Source organism: Engystomops pustulosus, chromosome 7, assembly GCF_040894005.1.
Source record: "Engystomops pustulosus chromosome 7, aEngPut4.maternal, whole genome shotgun sequence".
NCBI classification, from domain to species: Eukaryota; Metazoa; Chordata; class Amphibia; order Anura; family Leptodactylidae; genus Engystomops; species Engystomops pustulosus.
In genome coordinates, this window is record NC_092417.1 from 136533684 (window position 1) to 136554597 (window position 20914).

General features: G+C 40.0%; 1 protein-coding gene across 2 annotated transcripts; it reads left to right on the plus strand.

The window, feature by feature from the left end:
* The first annotated feature begins 1057 nt into the window (after positions 1-1057).
* LOC140068970 (uncharacterized) lies at positions 1058-9786 on the plus strand. Of its 2 annotated transcripts, none has more exons than XM_072114317.1 (7): positions 1058-1102; positions 2379-2445; positions 3463-3480; positions 3619-3678; positions 3784-3960; positions 7478-7632; positions 8467-9786. In XM_072114317.1, the coding sequence occupies exons 2-7, from the start codon at positions 2412-2414 to the stop codon at positions 8755-8757; spliced, it is 735 nt and encodes a 244-aa protein (XP_071970418.1). In that variant the 5' UTR covers positions 1058-1102; positions 2379-2411; the 3' UTR covers positions 8758-9786. The 2 variants fall into 2 exon arrangements, with proteins under 2 accessions (XP_071970418.1, XP_071970419.1); XM_072114318.1 differs by lacking the exon at positions 1058-1102 and adding an exon at positions 1112-1260.
* Positions 9787-20914: the final 11128 nt, after the last annotated feature.

The following is a 20914-nucleotide window of genomic DNA, read 5'->3' on the forward strand; positions in this document are numbered from 1 at the left end:
TGTCCTGCATTTTTAAGCACTCTAGTCACACTTTGCGTTTTGGTTCCATTTTTATTGTGTTTTGAAACACACTACAGCCGAGGAGAGGTGATTTGCCTAATCACATTACTGTTAACATTTGCATTTACAAAACATCTCAAATGTGATGTTAACACATGTGTTAACGGCACATTAACGCATGTGTTAACATTATGTTAACACATGTGTTAGGTTTATGCATGGATTAACAAAGGGCATGTTAACACATTATTAACACATGCCTTAACGGCATTGTGTAAGTGCAAATGGAAACAAAAATGTAATAAGGCAAATCACCTCTCCTTCTGTTGTAATCCATTTTAAAATGCAACCAAAACGCCAAGTGTGACCTCACTCTTAGAAGTAACTAATAAATTTAAAAAAAAATGGAAATGCAAAAATGTATGAATTTTTAAAAAACTGTGCAAAAGCATGTGAAATAATTCCAATTTACATTGTTAAAACAGGGTCAATGAAAAAAATCCTTCCTTTGCACCCGCCCTGGACCAGGTGCAGATTTGCGCCTAAAAAGTTGCACAAATAAGCAAACAAAGTGATACATAAGTGAAGTCACACAGAACATCTGGGAAACTAAGATACATTAGGTGCAGACCAAGGCGTACTTAAAAAATGCTAGCAAAAGTTGCAGTGAAAAGTAGAAAAAATTACAAAAGTGGCAAAAATGAGACAATTTAAGTAGCAGAAATAAAGATACATGTCCCCCAATCAATACTGCCCTAGAATGCCCCTCACCTCAAAGTACAGTCATTATTTACAGATGTTTCTCACATGCCTTGACACATAGAAAATCCATTCATGCACATGTGCCTATGAAATCTCACAGGTGACTCTACACAGAAGTATTTGTTTTGTTTGAGTATGGAATTCATTGGATCATACATGGAAAATAAGGTGAACAACAATTGAGTGAATGAATTAATTGCTGATAGTTGTCATGCCAGAGAAATTAACACACCTCTGTAAATTAGAGGAGTGATAATTGATGGATTAATATAAATAGCAGACATCTCTATATAATTTACTGGTGTAGCTGCAGTTTGGAATTACACTGAGGATCAGAAAGGTACTGAGCTCTTGATCTTGGGAATGGACGATGTTTTCTTCTGCATACAGTTGCCTCTAATCTAAAATGGAACTTGTGGATTGGTTTTAAAGCGCTCTCAAGAATTTTTTTGGGCACAACTTTTGTGATGTTCTCCAGATTATTTACCAGGACTGGTGGTAATGTTCAGATTAGCCAGTTGTATAATTATATATATGTTAGATGAATATATAGGCTGTGGGGCAGATTTATCAAGCTGTCTGAAAGTCAGAATATGCTTAGCTGCCCATAGGAACTAATTTCAGCTCAGCTTTCATTTTACCATTGCTCATGAATATTTTAAAGGGGAGCTGTGATTGGTTGACATGGGCAACTAAGAATTTTTTGACTTTCAGACAGCTCAATAAATTTACCCCTATATGTTGAGGAGGCTGGTATATGTGAAAGACACACTTTCAGTCTTGCTGCATATTCATGTACTATGTCAGAATATTCAATTTCTTTATTAATTAATCCTTAAGTTATTTACAGAATATATCTATATCCATCTATATATGTATATATTTCTCAAACCCTGGTAAATCTGCATTGATTCCTTTTGGAATAGATAAACTTGGCAATGTTTTGGGAATTATTCCAAGTCTTGTCATTAGGCTTCTTCAAAAAAGTTATGCTTGATGTTAAGGAGGCTGCCTTCAAAGTAGCTTTGATGTAATGTTTTCCTTAACCTATGGCAGTAAATGTATTTGAATATTTATATTCTATTGTTTTCTATAGCATACATCACTTCAGCAGTGTAATATTTGTTGGGGTCTTGTCTCTAGATTAATTGATTGTTATAAAGGATACAAGAAATCAAAAGATTTATGCGGCTGGTGTGATCTATAGGTTTTGTTTTGCTTTATCATAAGGCCATATATTTTGTCTTTTTTACAATGGAAAGTGGTTAAAAGAGCATTATCTATTAGGCAAGAAGTATATAATTTGTTATCAAGGCCAATTTTTCTCAAACACGAACAATGATTTGGCTCCATTTATGGATAAGCAAATATTGGCACAACTTAGAAATCAGATGCCTCTTGATGCCTCCTGGTAATATGCTTCTCATAAAGATATTTTATGGAACAGTGCCATCTTGTGGAATGCAAATTGTGAGGCTTACATCAGGCTGTGCATTTTGAATATATTATCTATGAATAAAGTGAATGAAATGTTTGAGAAGCATACTTGGCCTAGATAGAGTGGATAATGCCATGCGTTGCATTCCAATGTGTTTACTTGTTTTCTATCTTATTAGTCAAGGGAGATCAAGTGAAATACAGCAAGCGCCATGGCAGGAGAGGAAGTTGCCGCAAGAAACAGCTGTAAGTATTAAAGAATAAATATGATAGAGAAATAAATTTGGAAATACTGGAGAGAAGAATTGGTAATATTAAGATACCCTGAAATGTGGAATATAAAATATGAAAATACCTTTATGACTCTGATGACTAGTAGTGATGAGGATACCCATATAAATTCTGAACTTGAAGTTCTGTTTGGGTCCCGCACCCAAGAGTAAATATATTTTTTTACATAGTATAAGTGCTTGAGTTATCTTCTTCTACAAGTTGGTAGACATTTTACAGCACCTGTTTTCAGAATAGCTGGATACCTAGACTAAATTATAGGAAGGGAAAAAAGCCTCCACCACAGAGGTTCTCCAGCTCTCCTTAAATTATTTTGTTCAGACATTTCCAGAATATCATGTGAGCAAAGTTGTTTTTCTTCCAATGTACAACCTCCCTCCTTCTTGCCTAAGGGCCGTTCCACACTTGTGAGTGTGATGCGATGAACTCGCATCACACTGGCAACGCATGCTGCTTGAAACGCACGGCCCTAACGCTGCACACCGGGAGTGAACTGACATGCTGAGTTCACTCCCGGTGTGCAGCATTCGGGCCGTGCGTTCCGAGCAGCATGCGTTGCGAGTGTGGAACCGCCCTAATTCTCTTTTCATTCTAAAATTTGTGTAAATTACTTCTTGAGAGCAATAAAACACAAACCCACTGAAGTGTAAGATTACAAAGGAGATTTAGGAAGCAAGGAGCGAGAGCAATGTTTCTCAGAAGCAAAGCCTGCAAACAGCAGCTAAAAGTGTACTGCAAACTCAAAGCAAAGCTATAGAGATTATAGCTGCTTGAATAAAAACTACATGTTACATAATGGCCAAAATGAGTGTTGCTCCTCTAGACACACTGAACTACAGATTTCTTCAAAGTTTGATAAAAAGCTAAATAGACTTAAATTTAACCTCACAATATACAACACTAGGAAAGGATATTATTTAAAATAACGTAATTTGTGAACTGATGTAATATCATTTTCTTTTAACATTGCAGGCTGCAATGGAAAATTGTGTAAGTATGACCCCACCCTTGAATATTGAATGTTTGAGAGTGTGATTATCAATATGATAACACTGTTAAAGTAATATAGAATGAAATATGTTGTATATACTGTAGTGCAATATTAATTGTCTTCTTTTTGAATTTCAGTCATTCAGTTGATTTTCTTTGGCATATGGACTGCCATTAGTATAGCACTGATAGTTGTAGGTAAGTGACTTGTCAATTTTTTTTTTAAAGTATAACTCTAATGGTTTTTAGAGAGATATTATGGTATTTACTTTGTGTCTAATGTCTTGCTTCCATTTTAATTAGGTGCCAAGTACAAAAACCAGTGTGAAGACGAATATTTCATCCCAATTTATATGATTGTAGCGGGGGCATTTAGCTTTGCGTATTGGGTACTGTTACCCTTCGAATGCTGTTTTCCCACTCTCAGAAGAATTGCCAGCATTCTTGTGGCTTTGTTTGTCTTCGCCTGGTTTATTGCAGGTAAGAACATAATCAATATTGCATTTGACATCTATCGACTTAGGGATTGTTTACTAGTTTAAAAGTAAACTGTGAGCAGAATTTGCAAATGCGTTTTAATGGGAAAAACAGTCGGGTGCATCTAAAATATAAGAAAATCTTTATATGCTAGACAAAGATGATTTTGAATTTATTAAAGTCTCTGTGACAGTGTTGTAGCACAAAAAAAGTCAAATATGTATGTGAGAAGCTGGTTTTCGATAACTGTATGTCGTGGTGACTGATTTATTACTGAGTAGCCGTATGTGTAAGATTACAAAGGTGTTTCTAGTGACAACCCCCCTCCTTTCATCATCTCTGCATTTCCTAATATACTGTCTGTCAGCATTCCACATTATTGCACAGTATTTTGCTCTGGCGGGTTAGGCCATGTAAATTATAACACCTGCAATCAGTGCAGGCACAGATTGAGGGTGTTACTGGTTGAGGGGGGGGGGGGTGAACTAGGTTAATGTACTGCGGACAGAAACCCACAAATCCAAATTCCGTTTTTTACTATTACGTATAAAAAAAATTGTACAATAACCTCTAATTTTTGCTATCACTGCATTCATAACTATAAAAAATCTATATAAAATCTATAAAAACACTGATTAGTTGACTCCAATGAAAATATCCCTTACCAAAAAAGCTTCACAAGTAATAGTAATTAAAAATTCCCTATTATACCCCCAAATGTTACCAATCACAGCTTATCATGCAAAAAAACCTCTCCACTAGCTTTGTTGGTGGAAACTTCGCAATGGAAAAATGAATTGTGGCTGATGTATTAAGACTGGTGCTTTGTGCAGCAGTCGGCCTAAAAAATGACTGCATTACTAAGAGTTTCCAACAACTTTTAATTATTGCACTGCTTTGCTGATAAACATTTATTCAAGAATACAAGGCAATAACAAATTGTGACATTTTGACCACATTAGTCCTTGAATGAGAAATATATGGTGAAGAAATAAATAACAAAGTGATATAGGATACATATGATACCAAGTTTTGAGGCCAAAACTATGAATTAGCACATGAAAGAATTATATACTTAACATAAATGTGAAACAACTGAAAACAACTGTCTTATATCTTAGGTTCTTCAAAGTACCTTTTGCTTTGATTACTGCTTTGCATACTATTGGCATTCTATTGATGAGCTTCAAGAGGTAGTCACCAGAAAAGGTTTTCACATCACAGTTGTGCCCTTTCAGATTTAATAAGTGGGATATCTGGCCTTATAAATGGGGTTGGGACCACCAGTTGAGTTGTGCAGAAGTCAGGTGGATACACAGTCTACTGAATAGAATAGTAGAATTTGTATTATGGTTAGAAAAAGCAGCTAACTAAAGAGTGGCCATCATTACTTTAAGAAATTAAATTCAGTCAGTCCGATAAATTTGGAAAACTTTGAAAGTGTCCCCAGGTGCAGTTACAAAAACCATCAAGCGCTACAAAGAAACTAGCTCACATGAGGACTACCCCAGGAAAGGAAGACCAAGAGTCACCTCACCTCTGAGTCACCAGCCTCAGAAATCACAGGTTAACTGTAGCTCAGATTTGATACCAGGTCAATGCCACCGAGTTCAAGCAGCAGACACATCTCTACAACAACTGGTAAGAGGAGACTGTGTACAACAGGCCTTCATGGTAAAATAGCTGCTAGGAAACCACTGCTAAGGACAGGCAACAAGCAGAAGAGACTTGTTTGGGCTAAAGAACACAATGGACATTAGACCAGTGGAAATCTGTGCTTTGTTCTGATGAGTCCAAATTTGAGATCTTTGGTTCCAAGCACTGTGTCTTTGTGCGACGCAGAAAAGGTAAACGAATGGACACTACATGTCTGGTTTCCAACGTGAAGCATGGAGGAGGAAGTGTGATGGTGTTGGGGTGCTTTACTGTTGACACTGTTGGGAATTTATTCAGAATTGAAGATAAACTGAACCAGCATGGTTACCACATCATCTTGCTATCATACTCAATCCGGTTTGCGATTAGTTGGACCATCATTTATTTTTCAACAGGACAATAACACCAAACACACCTCCAGGCTGTATAAGGGCTATTTGACCAAGAAGGAGAGTGATGGGGTGCTACGTCAGATCACCTGGCCTCCACAACCACCAAAAAGTGCTAATCATCTCTGGGAACCCATTTTAGGTATCTACCTATTGAATCTCATCAAGAGAATGCCAAGACTGTACAAAGCAGTAATCAAAGCAAAAGGTGGCTAGAACCTAGAATATAAGACATATTTTCTGTTGGGTATAATTCCACATAGGCTGAGCCCTCTTCATACACAGGTGGGGTTTGCTGCATTTTGCACACTAATTTTAACACTAATACCCACAATCGATGCTATGACTGATCGCGGTCATTGGGGGGCGGAGATCAGTTGCCACAACAGCCTCGGGTCTTTGGCAGAAATGAGCCAGTGGCTCAATGTAATGAATACTGTGCAAAAATTCCATGTATATGGTAGGAACAATCAGACTATCTAGGATTAATGTACCTTAGAGGGTCTAAAAAATAGTAAAAAAAAAAAAAAAAGTTTTTAAAAAGTTTAAAAAATAATAAAACATTTAAAATACCTAAAAGTTCAAATCACCCCTCTTTCGCTAGAACTGATATAAAACATAATAAACAGTAAAAAAACAAACACATTAGGTATTGCCGCATCGGAAAATGGCAGATCAATCAAAATATAAAAACAGGTATTGGTTGCATTAAACCCAATAACGGAAAAGAGCACCCAAATGTCTGAAACGCTAATTTTATACCATTTAACATCACATAAAAAATTCAATAAAAAGTGATAAAACTGTCTCACAATGCTCAAGATGGTATAAATGAAACATCAGCTCCTTTTGCAAAAAATGACACCTCACACAGCTCCATACACCATAGTATAAAAAAGTTATTAGCATCAGAATATTGATTACATTTTTGAAAATGTATTAAAATGCAATAAAACCTATATACATTTTTTATCACTGTCATCGTACTGAAGCAAAGAATAAAGCAGAGATGTTATTTGGAGCAACAGTGAAAGTCGTAAAAACTGAACCCACAAGAAAGTGACACAAATGCGTTTTTTTGCCAATTTCACCACATTTGGAATTTTTTTTCCAGCTTCCCAGTACACGGCATGGAATAATAAATAATGTCACTGAGAAGTAAAATTTGTTACACATTAAATAAGCCTTTTTTGCATTTTTGAAGTTGGAGAATGAGAAATGAGAGAAAACCATCTTTCCTTAAGGGGTTAAAACTCAATGGGAACAAATAAAGGGCCATTCCTGTGAGCCAAAGCTAGATTCCACCTTTATGGGTTGAGAGACAGGCTGCATCCCATTCCCGTACTTGGAGATCAAAAAGGAAACAGTTAATACATTTCATTTTACATTTTGTGTAGATGGTGCATTGTCAGTTCCTGTAAAGTAACTTTTTGGTTCATCTGCATTGAAATAATAGAATTATTTTTCATTTTTAGGCAGCGTATGGGTCTTTAGAATTTACAACAATAACCCAAGAAGATGTCACAGAGGGATGTATCTCTTTGTTTTCTCCATCTTGATTATTCAGTATATTTTTATTGGTATTGGAGTCATTGCTGCCCTGCTTGCCTGCTTCTGCTGTGAGAATTCTGTAAGTTATATGTAAAGTGTTGTTGTTGTTTTTTTTTATTAAGATTACCGTAATTATTTTACCTTTAATACAAAAAAGAGACATCACATTTTCAAAGTCACATTATAAAATAATTGTTGTTACACCGTTTTATCACAACAGAAAATAACCCCTATTTTTAAAGTATACAGTATATATAATTCTTAAAATATAAAATTCAAGACAGTCTTGCAAATATGATAATAGGAAGTAGCTTACTCTGTTCAATAATTTAGAAATACACATATAACAAAAGTGTCTTCATTTAAAGAAACATTTATTGTGATTTAAACATAAAAAATTCTATTTACTCCTTATTCAATGGGACTTTCCAGGTTGGGATGTTAAAAAACTATCCATAGAATAGGTTCTAAATATCAGATTGATGGGACACCCAGCACCCCAAAGATCAATTGTTTTCACCATCTGAGAATGCAACAGGAAGCAAATTGCTCTGTGTAGCGCTTAGAGGCGCCTGCACTACACTGAGCACAGATGTTTGTGCTTCTTGTTCAATTCTTTGCTTATTGGTGAATCAGAACAGCTGATCTGTTGGGGTGCTGGGTGTTGGATGTCACCGCTAATTTGATATTGAGAACCTACTCCATGGATAGGTAACCAATATTTTTAGACAGAAACAAAACCATTTTTTTTGTCTATTTTTGTTGATACTATAATTAAAAATTAGAACTATTGTAAAGAAAAAAAAATTTTTGTGTGCCCAGCCATATTCAATGGCAATCAGCCTGTATTATTTTTTTTCTTCACAAGTTTCTATTTCTATTTTGTAATTCTGAACCTTCTTTCTTGTTTCAGTGTTTCTCCAAGATTTGTGGATACTTCCAGAGCTGTCTAGAGTGTTGTCCTTGCCTAAGCTGCTTACAGTGCACAGGATGTTTAGATTGCTGCAAGTGCTGCAGCTGCCTGGAATCCTGCAGCTGCCTAGAGTCCTGCAATTGTCTAGAGTCCTGCAGTTGTCTACAGTGTTGTGATTGTTTCAAGTCCTTGTGCTGCTGCTGTAAAAATATACAATGCAGCTCTTGCCTGAATTGCAGCATGTGCTCCCAGTGTTGCAAATGTTTACAGTGTTGTTCTGCTAAAGTCTGAGCAACTGGAAAGGTATATAAATTATTAACATGAAGTTTTTTAGAAAAACATGGGACACTATAAGGGTGAATTACCACATGTCAGACTGATTGCAGAAATATGTATTTATTGCATTGTTTTGATGTAGAAATATTACAAATTTCTGCAACAAATCTACTGTGTGTAAAATTACTCTGGGTTTCCATTACCTCATTAGTAGTTTGAAGCAGATGATTATAATGAAGATTGGCTAAGAGTTTATTTTTACAGCCAATATGACAAATATATCATATTTATTATTGACTTTATATATTCACTGGTATATCATGTGCAAACCACCTTCTCTATGTATCAGTTAGTAATTGGTTTGGGTCAAGTATATACAGAATCAATGAATATAATACAATGTGTTCTAAGCACAAAAAAGTTTGTGAATTTGTTCCTGAAATACAATTTCTCATTTTTTTTATGGTTTAACATGTCCTGTAATAGAAGCTTCAATAGTTTGTAGAAGAGCCATGGTAGTCCAAGATGTAATATGGTAAACATAAAAGCAGATAGGCTGTAACTGTAAATATGATTACAAGTTTGTATTTCTGTTACCTTATCCAATTTTTAATGAGAATTATTGGATCAGACGAAATAAAGACTGTACACTAGTTTACACAAAACAATAACAGACTTACCATCTACTTAATAGAATTGTTTAATCTGTCGTACTCTCCAGTTAGTAGTTTAAAAATTATACGCAACTCTGAACCTGAAGGGGGCGGCCAACTATTTGGATATTCATTAGCGCAAATCTGTAATATGTTACTACAGTTCAGCAATACTGTAGTGCCTAGACTAAAGTAGTCTTGAACACATCATTTGTTCTGGCTGTATATTATTTTAGATTTACATATCAATTTTGAGTTTAGAACTGAAAGGTTACTCTAACCCAAGATCTGGTTTTGACACATGTATATAAAAATATTTGTTTTGTCACTTGTAACTCTGTTATTTACTTTTTTCATATATTTAAAAAAATAAATACATAGATGAATTAAACAGTCTAAGAATTCAATGTCATATTTTTCAAAAGTTTGATTATTTAACTTTCATATTTAACTTTCATGTTATGTTCAAGAATGAAGAGAAATCTCTCCATAAAAACCCCCCCTGTGACACAGGTATAAACACTGATCCACAGATAACTTTGTAATTGCCCCTTCCAAAGGCTACAGATGGAGCTTCATACATAAACCAGACAGTCCACTCACTAATGTTGCCACCTTTACTGAATATGAGAGTGAAGTTACAACACCTCACACATTAATGCAGGCTACCATGGGCCATGGGTTGTCTAGAGATTGTTATTCCCCCCACCGGTGTGTAGTTATTTTCTTCACTAATATTTCCTCAGAGAACTAAGGGTTTGCACCATGGATGACTGCAGCACTAGCACCATGGATGACTGCAGCACAAGTGGAAATGTCTCATACCTCACATCTTTATACAGGTGTGGCCATGCCACTCTTACATTACAAAGGTGGCAAATTAGGAAGATCACGGCCAGATGAATGCTGGTGGGGGCCCCGGAGTGCAAAGTCTGGTGGGGGCCCCCACTGAATGTAGTCTGAACATGGAACAGTAATCAATATTTACAGTCCCCCAGCAATAACTATATGCCGCCTATCAAGTAATAACTATATACTGCCCCCAGTAATCACTATATACAGCACCCTAACAATAACTATATACAGCTCCCAGAATATACAGCCCCATGTAATCACTATATACAGACCCAAGTAATCACTATATACAGCCCCCAGCAATAAACATATGCAGCCCACCCTTAATCATTGTATACAGCCACCCAGTAATCACTATATACAGCCCTCTAACAATAACTGTATACAGCCCCAGCAATAATTTTATACAGCTCCCAGTAATTACTATATACAGACACACAGTTATCATTGTATACAGCCCCCAGCAATCACTATATACAGCTGCCAGTAACCACTATGCATAGCCCTCAGTAATCACTATATACAGCCCCTATAATAACAATATACAGCCTCCATATAATGACTATATACAGACTCCCTATAATTGTAATATACAGCCCACTATAACTATATACAGCCTCCCTATAACTATATACAGCCCTCCTATAACTATATACAGCCTCCCTATAATAACTTTATATACCATCCCTATAACTATATACAGCTACCTATAACTTTATACTGTTCCCCTAAAATAACTATATAGAGCCCACTAAAATAACTACATACAGTCCCCCTATAATAACTATAAAGCCTCCCTATAACTATATACAGCCTCCCTATAATAAATATATATAGCCTCCCTATAATAACTACATACCGTTCCCCTATATTAACTATATACAGCATCCCTATAACTATATACAGCCCCCCTATAATAACTATATACAGCCCCCCTATGATAACTATATACAGCCTCCCTATAACTATAAACAGTCCTCCTGTAATTACTATATACAGCCCTAGGTAAAATAACAAAATTGTACTCACCTTCCTCCATTCCCCTGATGCAAGCCGACCTCATCTTCTTCCCTCACGGTGTCAGGATGTACTAAGATTGCGGCGCCCTGCTGCTGGCGGCGCAGTGACATCACACAATGTGCCGCCAGCACACCTCCAATGGTCTATAGCAGAGCAAGGGCCGAAGTCTAGACTGAAGTCTATGAGGGTGCCGGACCCCAATATACCATGGGCAGTTCGGGTGGTCATGCGACCACCTGAATCACCCACATTTTGGCTGGCCGCTGGATTCGAATATACTAGGGATGATTTGGTGGGTCCACCTGAATTGCCAACATTTGATAGGAGCCCCTTTAAGGGCAAAGTGGTGGGGGCCTGGGGCCGAGCCGATCCAGGATTTCATTGGGTTCTCTTCCATGGATCTCTTTACCAACCAAATTAGTATAAGATATGTTTTTCTTTATTTTATCCCTAAGGGACATCCTCAGGGGTTCTATACATGAAGCTGCATGTGTTAAACACTGCTGGATTTTAATCCATGACAGTAGAGTGAGTTACTAATGGTAAGTTTTAGCTCGCTTCAGGTCATTGATCAAGGCTTCCCATGTAGTTCTGGTTGCATTTCTGCCTTTCTTAAAATCATCCTTACCCCAATAGGCGAGATCTGGAATGTAGCCTTAGACAGACATCTCGTGTTGTCTTCTCACCAAGCTGATTGCCTATTGTCCTGTAGCCCAGTGGTCCCCAACCTTTTTTTTTTGCCCAGGGACCGGCTGTAAACATATAGTTTTATAGCCAAAATTTATGTTTCCATAATTATATTGTCCCCTTTCCTGCAGCATGCCCCATTTTCTTTTAGCTGCTCCCATCCTCTCTTTCCAATGTCCCCTTTCCCAGGCTAACTAAAAAAACCAAACAATACTCACCTTCCTCGTTTCCCTGCAGCAGCTTGCTCTTCCTTTACTTCTCTTCCGCATTAGTGCAAGGCTCTATTGTCAAGAGACACGAGGTGATGACATCTAAGACTGCCACAGGGGAACTAAAAAGGGGAGTATTGTTTTTTTTTCCTTACAGAGATCAGCTCTGGCCCAGAACCAGGTGTTCTACGGCCTGGTCTTGGGCCACATACCAGTGGTTACAGAACACTGCTGTAGCCAATCCCAGCCTTGTGCAGGTCTACAATTTTGCCCCTGTTGTCCTTAAACTGGACTTAGGCCTTGACCATGGTGGAGAATTTGAAGGGCTTCTTAAAGAAAAACTAAAAGGTCTAAGAGAACGAGAATTATGGTTCATAAATTAAGCACACCGGATTATAAGGCACAACTGATTATAAGGATGAATGACCAGCAGGTGGCAGACCTTTGCACAGTTCAAGGCAGCTGTTGTCTGTAAGTATGGTTCATAAATAAGGCACACAGGATTATAAGGCACACCTTTGATTTCTGAGAAAATCAAAGGATTTTTTGTGCGCCTTATAGTCCAAAAAATATGGTAATGTGCTCTTAAATTTCAATAGTTTCCTGAAACATCTTACTTGTAGCCTTCATCAATCCTAAAGTTTTAACAAATGTTCTTTTGATAAACTGAGGCACATTTACTAAGGGCTTTGTGCCGCACTTTTGTCAGACTTTGCACATTCTTCTAGGCTTAAACAGCTTACACAGGTATTTAAGAAGTGTCTGTGCCGCTATTATGTTGGATGCAACCCTTTTAAGGCGCAGCTGCATTGGCTTCCATCTGACTGAATTGGACCGAGCGCCGTATTTAACATTCAAATTGTGTTGCACGCCCTATGATAAAGGTGCACCACAAAAAGGTTGGTGTAGGGCCAGTGCGGGGAAGCGACAGATTTATGATTTATGGCACGTGTTCTTAATTAATCAGTCACACCATGCATTATACACGGAAAAAGCACTTTTAGTGAAGTTTCTGACTTTCTAAGTAAATGTGCCCCATTGGGGCAGATTTATCAAGTGTCTCAAAGTTAGAATATTTCCAGTTGCCTATGGCAACCAATCACAGCTCAGCTTTCATTTTACCAGTGCTCATGAATATTTTAAAGGGGAGCTGTGATTGGTTGCCATGGGCAACTGGAAATATTCTGACTTTCAGACACTTGATAAATCTGCCCCATTATGTCAATGTATGAAATTCCACATATCTCAGCCACAGATTATTCAGTATGAAGTGAAGATAATTTATCATGTAGCAAACTAGAGTAAGTTGTTAAAGCAATGATGGGCTATAATAGTATCTCAATCATGTTTATCGGCTTTGATTTTTATTTACTATTACACATTGGGGCTTATTTACCAAGGATCGCATTTCCGTCTGACTTCCTGACGTTTTCGGGATTTGCGCCACTTTGACAGGTATTTAGAAGGGTATTGTGTTGCACGCGATTGTATTTTGGTGCAGTGGCGCCTGCTTTCATGTGACAGAAATAAGGGACGGGACAATCCAACTGATTCGGACTGAGCGCAGGATTTAAGATTCCAATTGTGTTGCATCCAATGCACTTACATACACCAGGAAGAAGATGGTGAACTCCGTCGGACCTGAGCGGGGAAGTGACACATGCAGTATATCGGTCGCACAATCTTAGTGAATTACGGCACAGTGCATTCTGGTCGGACAATGCACATCGGGGAACGTGCCAGGGACGGGTGAGTAAATGTGCCCCATTGTGTCAACTCTAGCTCTGAGACCACAACGTCAATGTTCTCCTCTGCTAAGGAAGAGCCTACCATCTGGACAGCTGCAATGAGGAGCCTCCTTGGATCTTTGTTTCAGTGAAGTTGCAGGTATTTGTATTGCATGCAATACAGGGCCGGATTAAGGGTGGTGGGGGCCCCTGGGCGCAAACTATTAGGGGCCCTTCCAACATTGTTTTTGTTTGGAAGTATATAGCCTGCCAGCCCCCTGTAGTATATAGCCTGCCATAGGGGTCTAGGATGTCAGCTGTGCCATCGCTGGGGGAGATCGCCGATGCACTGTTTTCTGCAGCAGAATGTTGTGATTGGACACTGACAGCGTGACGTCATCACTCGCCGCCGGCGTCCCATCACAACCTGCTGCCAAAACAGTGCAGCGGTGAACTCCTCCAGTGATGGCAGCTGTGTCTCACTGACACAGCTGACATCCTAGACCCCTATGTGCGATGCGGGCGGCCACGGGCCACTGCGTATCACACACAGAGACAGTCAGCGACTCAGCCGGAAACTGGTGGGGGCCCCATAAAAAGTGAAACTGGTGGGGGCCCCAGGGCTAGAGCCCCAGGAGCCCCTCCTTTAATCCGGCCCTGATGCAATATACCAAGAATATAATTCCAAAATAATCATACAACACCACAAATATAAGCAAAAAGAAATTCAAGTGTCCAGCTCATCTGTCTGTCGAATCGCTCCCAGCGCACTGGCAAAGGAAGAATTCCCACGGATTCAAGGCAAAGACATAACCATAGAAAGATCAGGAGGTTAACGTTGTATAAAGTATTCATTCTTTATTCAGTTCCAGTATAAACATGGCAAAGTGCATAGGAATACATGGAATCTCTGGAAAAATCTACGTGTTTTGCTTGTGTGAGCTTAATAATGTCTAAGCTCACACGAGCAAAACGCGTAGGTTTTTCCTGAGATGCCCTGTATTCCTATGCACCTTGCCCTGTTACACGTTTTTACTGGAACTGAATAAAGAAAGAATACTTTATACGACGTTAACCTCCTGAAGCGCTGGTCTTTCTATGGTAACACCACAAATATAGTATACATCTAACAAAAATGTATTTCAGTATTAAAATATTTATGGCAATCAAGACCTAAAATCACATAAGATATACAGGTGGTGGTCCTCATGTTCCCACAGCAATAACATTTTCCACAATATAAAAGGTATGATGTTAAAAGTTATGGGTTATGATGAACCCTTTATCCACACAGGATATGGCCTCCATAGCAACCAAGATAACCTGATTCACACTTGTCAACTATGCCAAATGTTTTCTTTTCCACCCTCTGTTTTCCTGTGTTGCATTAATAGTAAATAGCTATTCAATGTAAACATAGAGTCACCTTCCCATGTGCGGAGTCTCATGCCTTTAAAATGACTCGGGACTGAGGAAAAAAAATAGACTTCAAAGCCAGCCTTGTCATAATTCATATATAATGAACTCCTTGTCTATTAATCTATGATCAGGGTCCTCTAATACTTTTGGGGTGTCAAGCACCGAGGGTCTTGGAGGCAGGAAGCTGAAAAGGATTGAACACTTGGATCTAGATTTCATCGTTCACATGTGGTAGTTTGCTGGGTATATTTCCTCCTGGGAGAAGATGACAAATGTAAAAAATATGTCCCTTACTCACATCTTGGTACAGGTGAGTCCACACCCCTCTCGCATTACAAAGGTGGCAGGATTAGGGAGATCTTCAAAAGAGCATACCAGCATCTACTCACGGTCAGATTGAGGAGATGAAACCCAGCTTTGAAGAACTGTTCCAACTTTTAATTGGTTCTCCTCCGTGGATCTCTTTGCCAATCGAATTAGTAAGAGGTCTGTTTTTCTCTATGTTATCCCCTTTGTTGTATTTTACTTTTTTGCTTCTATGTATGTCTGTTTATTTCATGCTTTTTGTAACCTATAAGCACTGTGCCTTCCATATTAAGCTTTCATTTAATAAGTTTGTCCTTGATGCTCTATATACATTTCCATACCTTGTTGGGCTGCATTCACACGAACATGTGATTTCTACAGTCCTATATCTCCATGTTTTTTTCTTCTGTATAAATCCATCTGTATGTGACGATTTTCATCCATATGTGCATGTATGTCACCGTATCCGTATAAAATACGATGGGCTATCAAATGATGGGTGGCTGATAGAGATGAGCGAGCACTAAAATGCTCGGGTACTCGTTATTCGAGACGAACTTTTCCCGATGCTCGAGTGCTCGTCTCGAATAACGAGCCCCATTGAAGTCAATGGGAGACTCGAGCATTTTTCAAGGGGACCAAGGCTCTGCACAGGGAAGCTTGGCCAAACACCTGGGAACCTCAGAAAAGGATGGAAACACCACGGAAATGGACAGGAAACAGCAGGGGCAGCATGCATGGATGCCTCTGAGGCTGCTTAATCGCACCATTATGCCAAAATTATGGGCAACAGCATGGCCATGACAGAGTGACAGAATGAAGCTAGATAGCATCTAAAACATCCAATAATTGACCCTGACACTATAGGGGACTTCATGCAGAGGCAGCGGCAGCAGCGGCAGGCTAGAGAGTGGCATGGCGACATACCCTAAATGGACTCAGGCTTCAAACCAATGGGTGGCAGAGAGGAACCAAAGGAGGTGAGCAAGAAGCGCTCAAATAATATCGGTACATGATAAAAGTTTGCCAGTATATTTTGTGGATTACACAGCAGGGTGGCGACAAAGTTAACATGGAAGCCATGAAAACAACCCAAAATTCTGCCTGACACAGCTCGTTTGATAAGGGGACCATGTATGGAGGCAGTGAACTAGTAGTAGATTAAAGGTGCTGCAGTTAAAACTATGTTAGTTGGATCTTGGCATGGAGCTGGCGCTCCGCTGCCAGGCGAGCTTTCGCCAATCCAAGCCCCTGTCTCTAGGCTACTCCCCAAACAGCACTTCTAAGAACCTTTTGTATAAGATCAAGTGTAATAGTGTTCTTATAAGTTTAGGATATGGCGGGTGAGGGGAATGGAAACAGATGCGCAAGAAGCGCTGAAATAATATTGGTAAATGATAAAAGTTTGCCAGTATATTTTGTGGATTACACAGCAGGGTGGCGACAAAGTTAACAAGTTTGTTGTGGAAGCCATGAAAACAACCCAAAATTATGCCTGACACAGCTCGTTTGATAAGGGGACCATGTATGCCTACAGTTCATGCCAGTCGCTGCTCTGGCTGCCAGTCTCCTTTCGAATACAGTTTAAAATAATAACCCTCATCCATAAAGCTCTGTATAATGCTGCACCCCCCTACCTCTCCTCTCTTATTTCAGTCTATCGCCCAACCCGTGCTCTTAGATCCGCCAGTGATCTTAGATCAACCTCTACCCTAGTGCGGACCTCCCACTCGCGTCTCCAAGACTTCTCTAGAGCTGCACCAATTCTATGGAATGCTCTGCCCCGGACTATCAGACTAATACCTAACCTCCAAAGTTTCAAACGTGCTCTTAAAACCCATTTCTTTAGGCAAGCCTATAACACTCATTAACTGCATGAAGTTTTAACTCTTCTACTAACCCGTCCTGTGTCGTCCTCCCATCTGTTATCCAGCAACCAACAGGCACCAGACTTCTATGCAGTCCCATTCACCCTGGACCTGGTGACGGCTGAGTGGTTCAAGCGACAGCAATTCCATTTATTATATTTTGTTCTATTCCCTAAGAAGAATGGCTTGACCATTAAAAATTCTTTTACCTCGTGTTACCCCATCATCTTCATAAACCGTAAGCTCTGGCGAGCAGGGACCTCACTCCTGTTGTTCCATACAAATGTTGTGCTCTGTTACATTACATTTGTATTTGTTTCCTATGATTTGTAAAGCGCTACGGAATATGATGGCGCTATATAAATAAAGATTATTATTATTATTATTATTATTATTATGGAGGCAGTGAACTAGTAGTAGATTAAAGGTGCTGCACTTAAAACTATGTTAGTTGTATCTTGGGATGGAGCTGGCGCTCCGCTTCCAGGCGAGCTTTCGCCAATCCAAGCCCCTGTCTCTAGGCTACTCCCCAAACAGCACTTCTAAGAACCTTTTGTATAAGATCAAGTATAGTAGCGTTCTTATAAGTTTGGGATATGGCGAGAGAGGGGAATGTAAACAGATGCGCAAGAAGCGCTGAAATAATATCGGTAAATGATAAAAGTTTGCCAGTATCTTTTGTGGATTACACAGCAGGGTGGCGAGAAAGTTAACAAGTTTGATGTGGAATGCCCTGTAATAGCTCTTGGGCGGTGTGCCTTTTATCGGCTAGGCTCAGCAGTTTGAGCACCGCCTGCTGTCGCTTAGCGACGGCACTGCTGCTGTGCCTAGAGCTACCGACTGATGGCGCCATGGCCACGGATGGTAATTCGGAGGAGGAGGAGGTGGAGGAGGGGTGGGAGGAGGAGGAGGTATAGTAGGCCTTTGAGACCTGGACCGAGGTAGGCCCCGCAATCCTCTGCGTCGGCAGTATATCATCAGCCCCAGGGTCAGACTCGGTCCCAGCGTGCACCAAGTTAAGTGTAGTAGCGTTCTTATAAGTTTGGGATATGGCGGGTGAGGGGAATGTAAACAGATGCGCAAGAAGCGCCGAAATAATATTGGTAAATGATAAAAGTTTGCCAGTATATTTTGTGGATAACACAGCAGGGTGGCGACAAAGTTAACAAGTTTGTTGTGGAAGCCATGAAAACAACCCAAAATTCTGCCTGACAAAGCTCGTTTGATAAGGGGACCATGTATGGAGGCAGTGAACTAGTAGTAGATTAAAGGTGCTGCAGTTAAAACTATGTTAGTTGGATCTTGGCATGGAGCTGGCGCTCCGCTGCCAGGCGAGCTTTCGCCAATCCAAGCCCGTGTCTCTAGGCTACTCCCCAAACAGCACTTCAAAGAACCTTTTGTATAAGATCAAGTGTAGTAGCGTTCTTATAAGTTTAGGATATGGCGGGTGAGGGGAATGTAAACAGAAGCGCAAGAAGCGCTGAAATAATATTGGTAAATGATAAAAGTTTGCCAGTATATTTTGTGGATAACACAGCTGGGTGGCGACAAAGTTAACAACTTTGATGTGGAATCCATGAAAACAACCCAAATTTCTGCCTGACATACCTCGTTTGATAAAGGGACGATGTATGGAGGCAGCTATATGGACGACTTTTGGAGGTAGCAATGGAGACAACGTGTGGAGGCTGCTATGGAGACAATTTAATTTGGATAGTGCCTGTATGTGGCAGTCCAAAAAAGTTTTCAAACCAGAGGAGCAGGTAGGTGGCCCTCCAGAAAAATGGAACAGATTGAGTGCCTGTATGTGGCAGTCCAAAAAAGTTTTCAAACCAGAGGAGCAGGTAGGTGGCCCTCCAGAAAAATGGAATAGATTAAGTGCCTTTATATGTGAAAGTCCAAAAAAGTTTTCAAACCAGAGGAGCAGAAAGGTGGCCCTCCAGAAAAATGGAATAGATTGAGTGCCTGTATGTGGCAGTCCAAAAAAGTTTTCAAACCAGAGGAGCAGGTAGGTGGCCCTCCAGAAAAATGGAATAGATTGAGTGCCTGTATGTGGCAGTTCAAAAAAGTTTTCAAACCAGAGGAGCAGGTAGGTGGCCCTCCAGAAAAATGGAATAGATTGAGTGCCTGTATGTGGCAGTCCAAAAAAGTTTTCAAACCAGAGGAGCAGGTAGGTGGCCCTCCAGAAAAATGGAATAGATTGAGTGCCTGTATGTGGCAGTCCAAAAAAGTTTTCAAACCAGAGGAGCAGGTAGGTGGCCCTCCAGAAAAATGGAATAGATTGAGTGCCTGTATGTGGCAGTCCAAAAAAGTTTTCAAACCAGAGGAGCAGGTAGGTGGCCCTCTGGAAAAATGGAATAGATTGAGTGCCTGTATGTGGCAGTCCAAAAAAGTTTTCAAACCAGAGGAGCAAGTAGGTGGCCCTCCAGAAAAATGGAATAGATTGAGTGCCTGTATGTGGCAGTCCAAAAAAGTTTTCAAACCAGAGGAGCAGGTAGGTGGCCCTCCAGAAAAATGGAATAGATTGAGTGCCTGTATGTGGCAGTCCAAAAAAGTTTTCAAACCAGAGGAGCAGGTAGGTGGCCCTCCAGAAAAATGGAATAGATTGAGTGCCTGTATGTGGCAGTCCAAAAAAGTTTTCAAACCAGAGGAGCAGGTAGGTGGCCCTCCAGAAAAATTGAATAGATTGAGTGCCTGTATGTGGCACTCCCAAAAATTGTTTAAAACAGAGGACCGGGTCGGTGGCCCTCCAGAAAAATTAAATGCATAAAGTACTATAGCTAGAGCCAGTGGGCCCTGTCAAAAAATAGCCAGTTTCCTCTGCTTTACTGTACAAAGAGGAGGAGAAGGAGGAAAATGAGGAGGAGGAGGAGTGGATAAATTATTCAGGTTGAGCTTCCTTCACCTGGTGGAGATTGGAAATTATGAGAAATCCAGGCTTTATTCATCTTAATAAGCGTCAGCCTGTCAGCGCTGTCAGTCGACAGGCGTGTACGCTTATCAGTGATGATGCCACCAGCTGCACTGAAAACCTGCTCGGACAAGACGCTAGCGGCAGGGCAGGCAAGAACCTCCAAGGCGCACAGCGCCAGTTCGTGCCACATGTCCAGCTTTGAAACCCAGTAGTTGTAGGGAGCTGTGTGATCATTTAGGACGATGGTATGGTCAGCTACGTACTCCCTCACCATCTTTCTGTAAAGATCAGCCCTACTCTGCCGAGACTGGGGACAGGTGACAGTGTCTTGCTGGGGTGACATAAAGCTGGCAAAAGCCTTGTAAAGCGTACCCTTGCCAGTGCTGGACAAGCTGCCTGCTCGCCTACTCTCCCTCGCTACTTGTCCCGCAGAACTACGCACTCTGCCGCTAGCGCTGTCAGAAGGGAAATACTGTTTCAGCTTGTGCACCAGGGCTTGCTGGTATTCATGCAT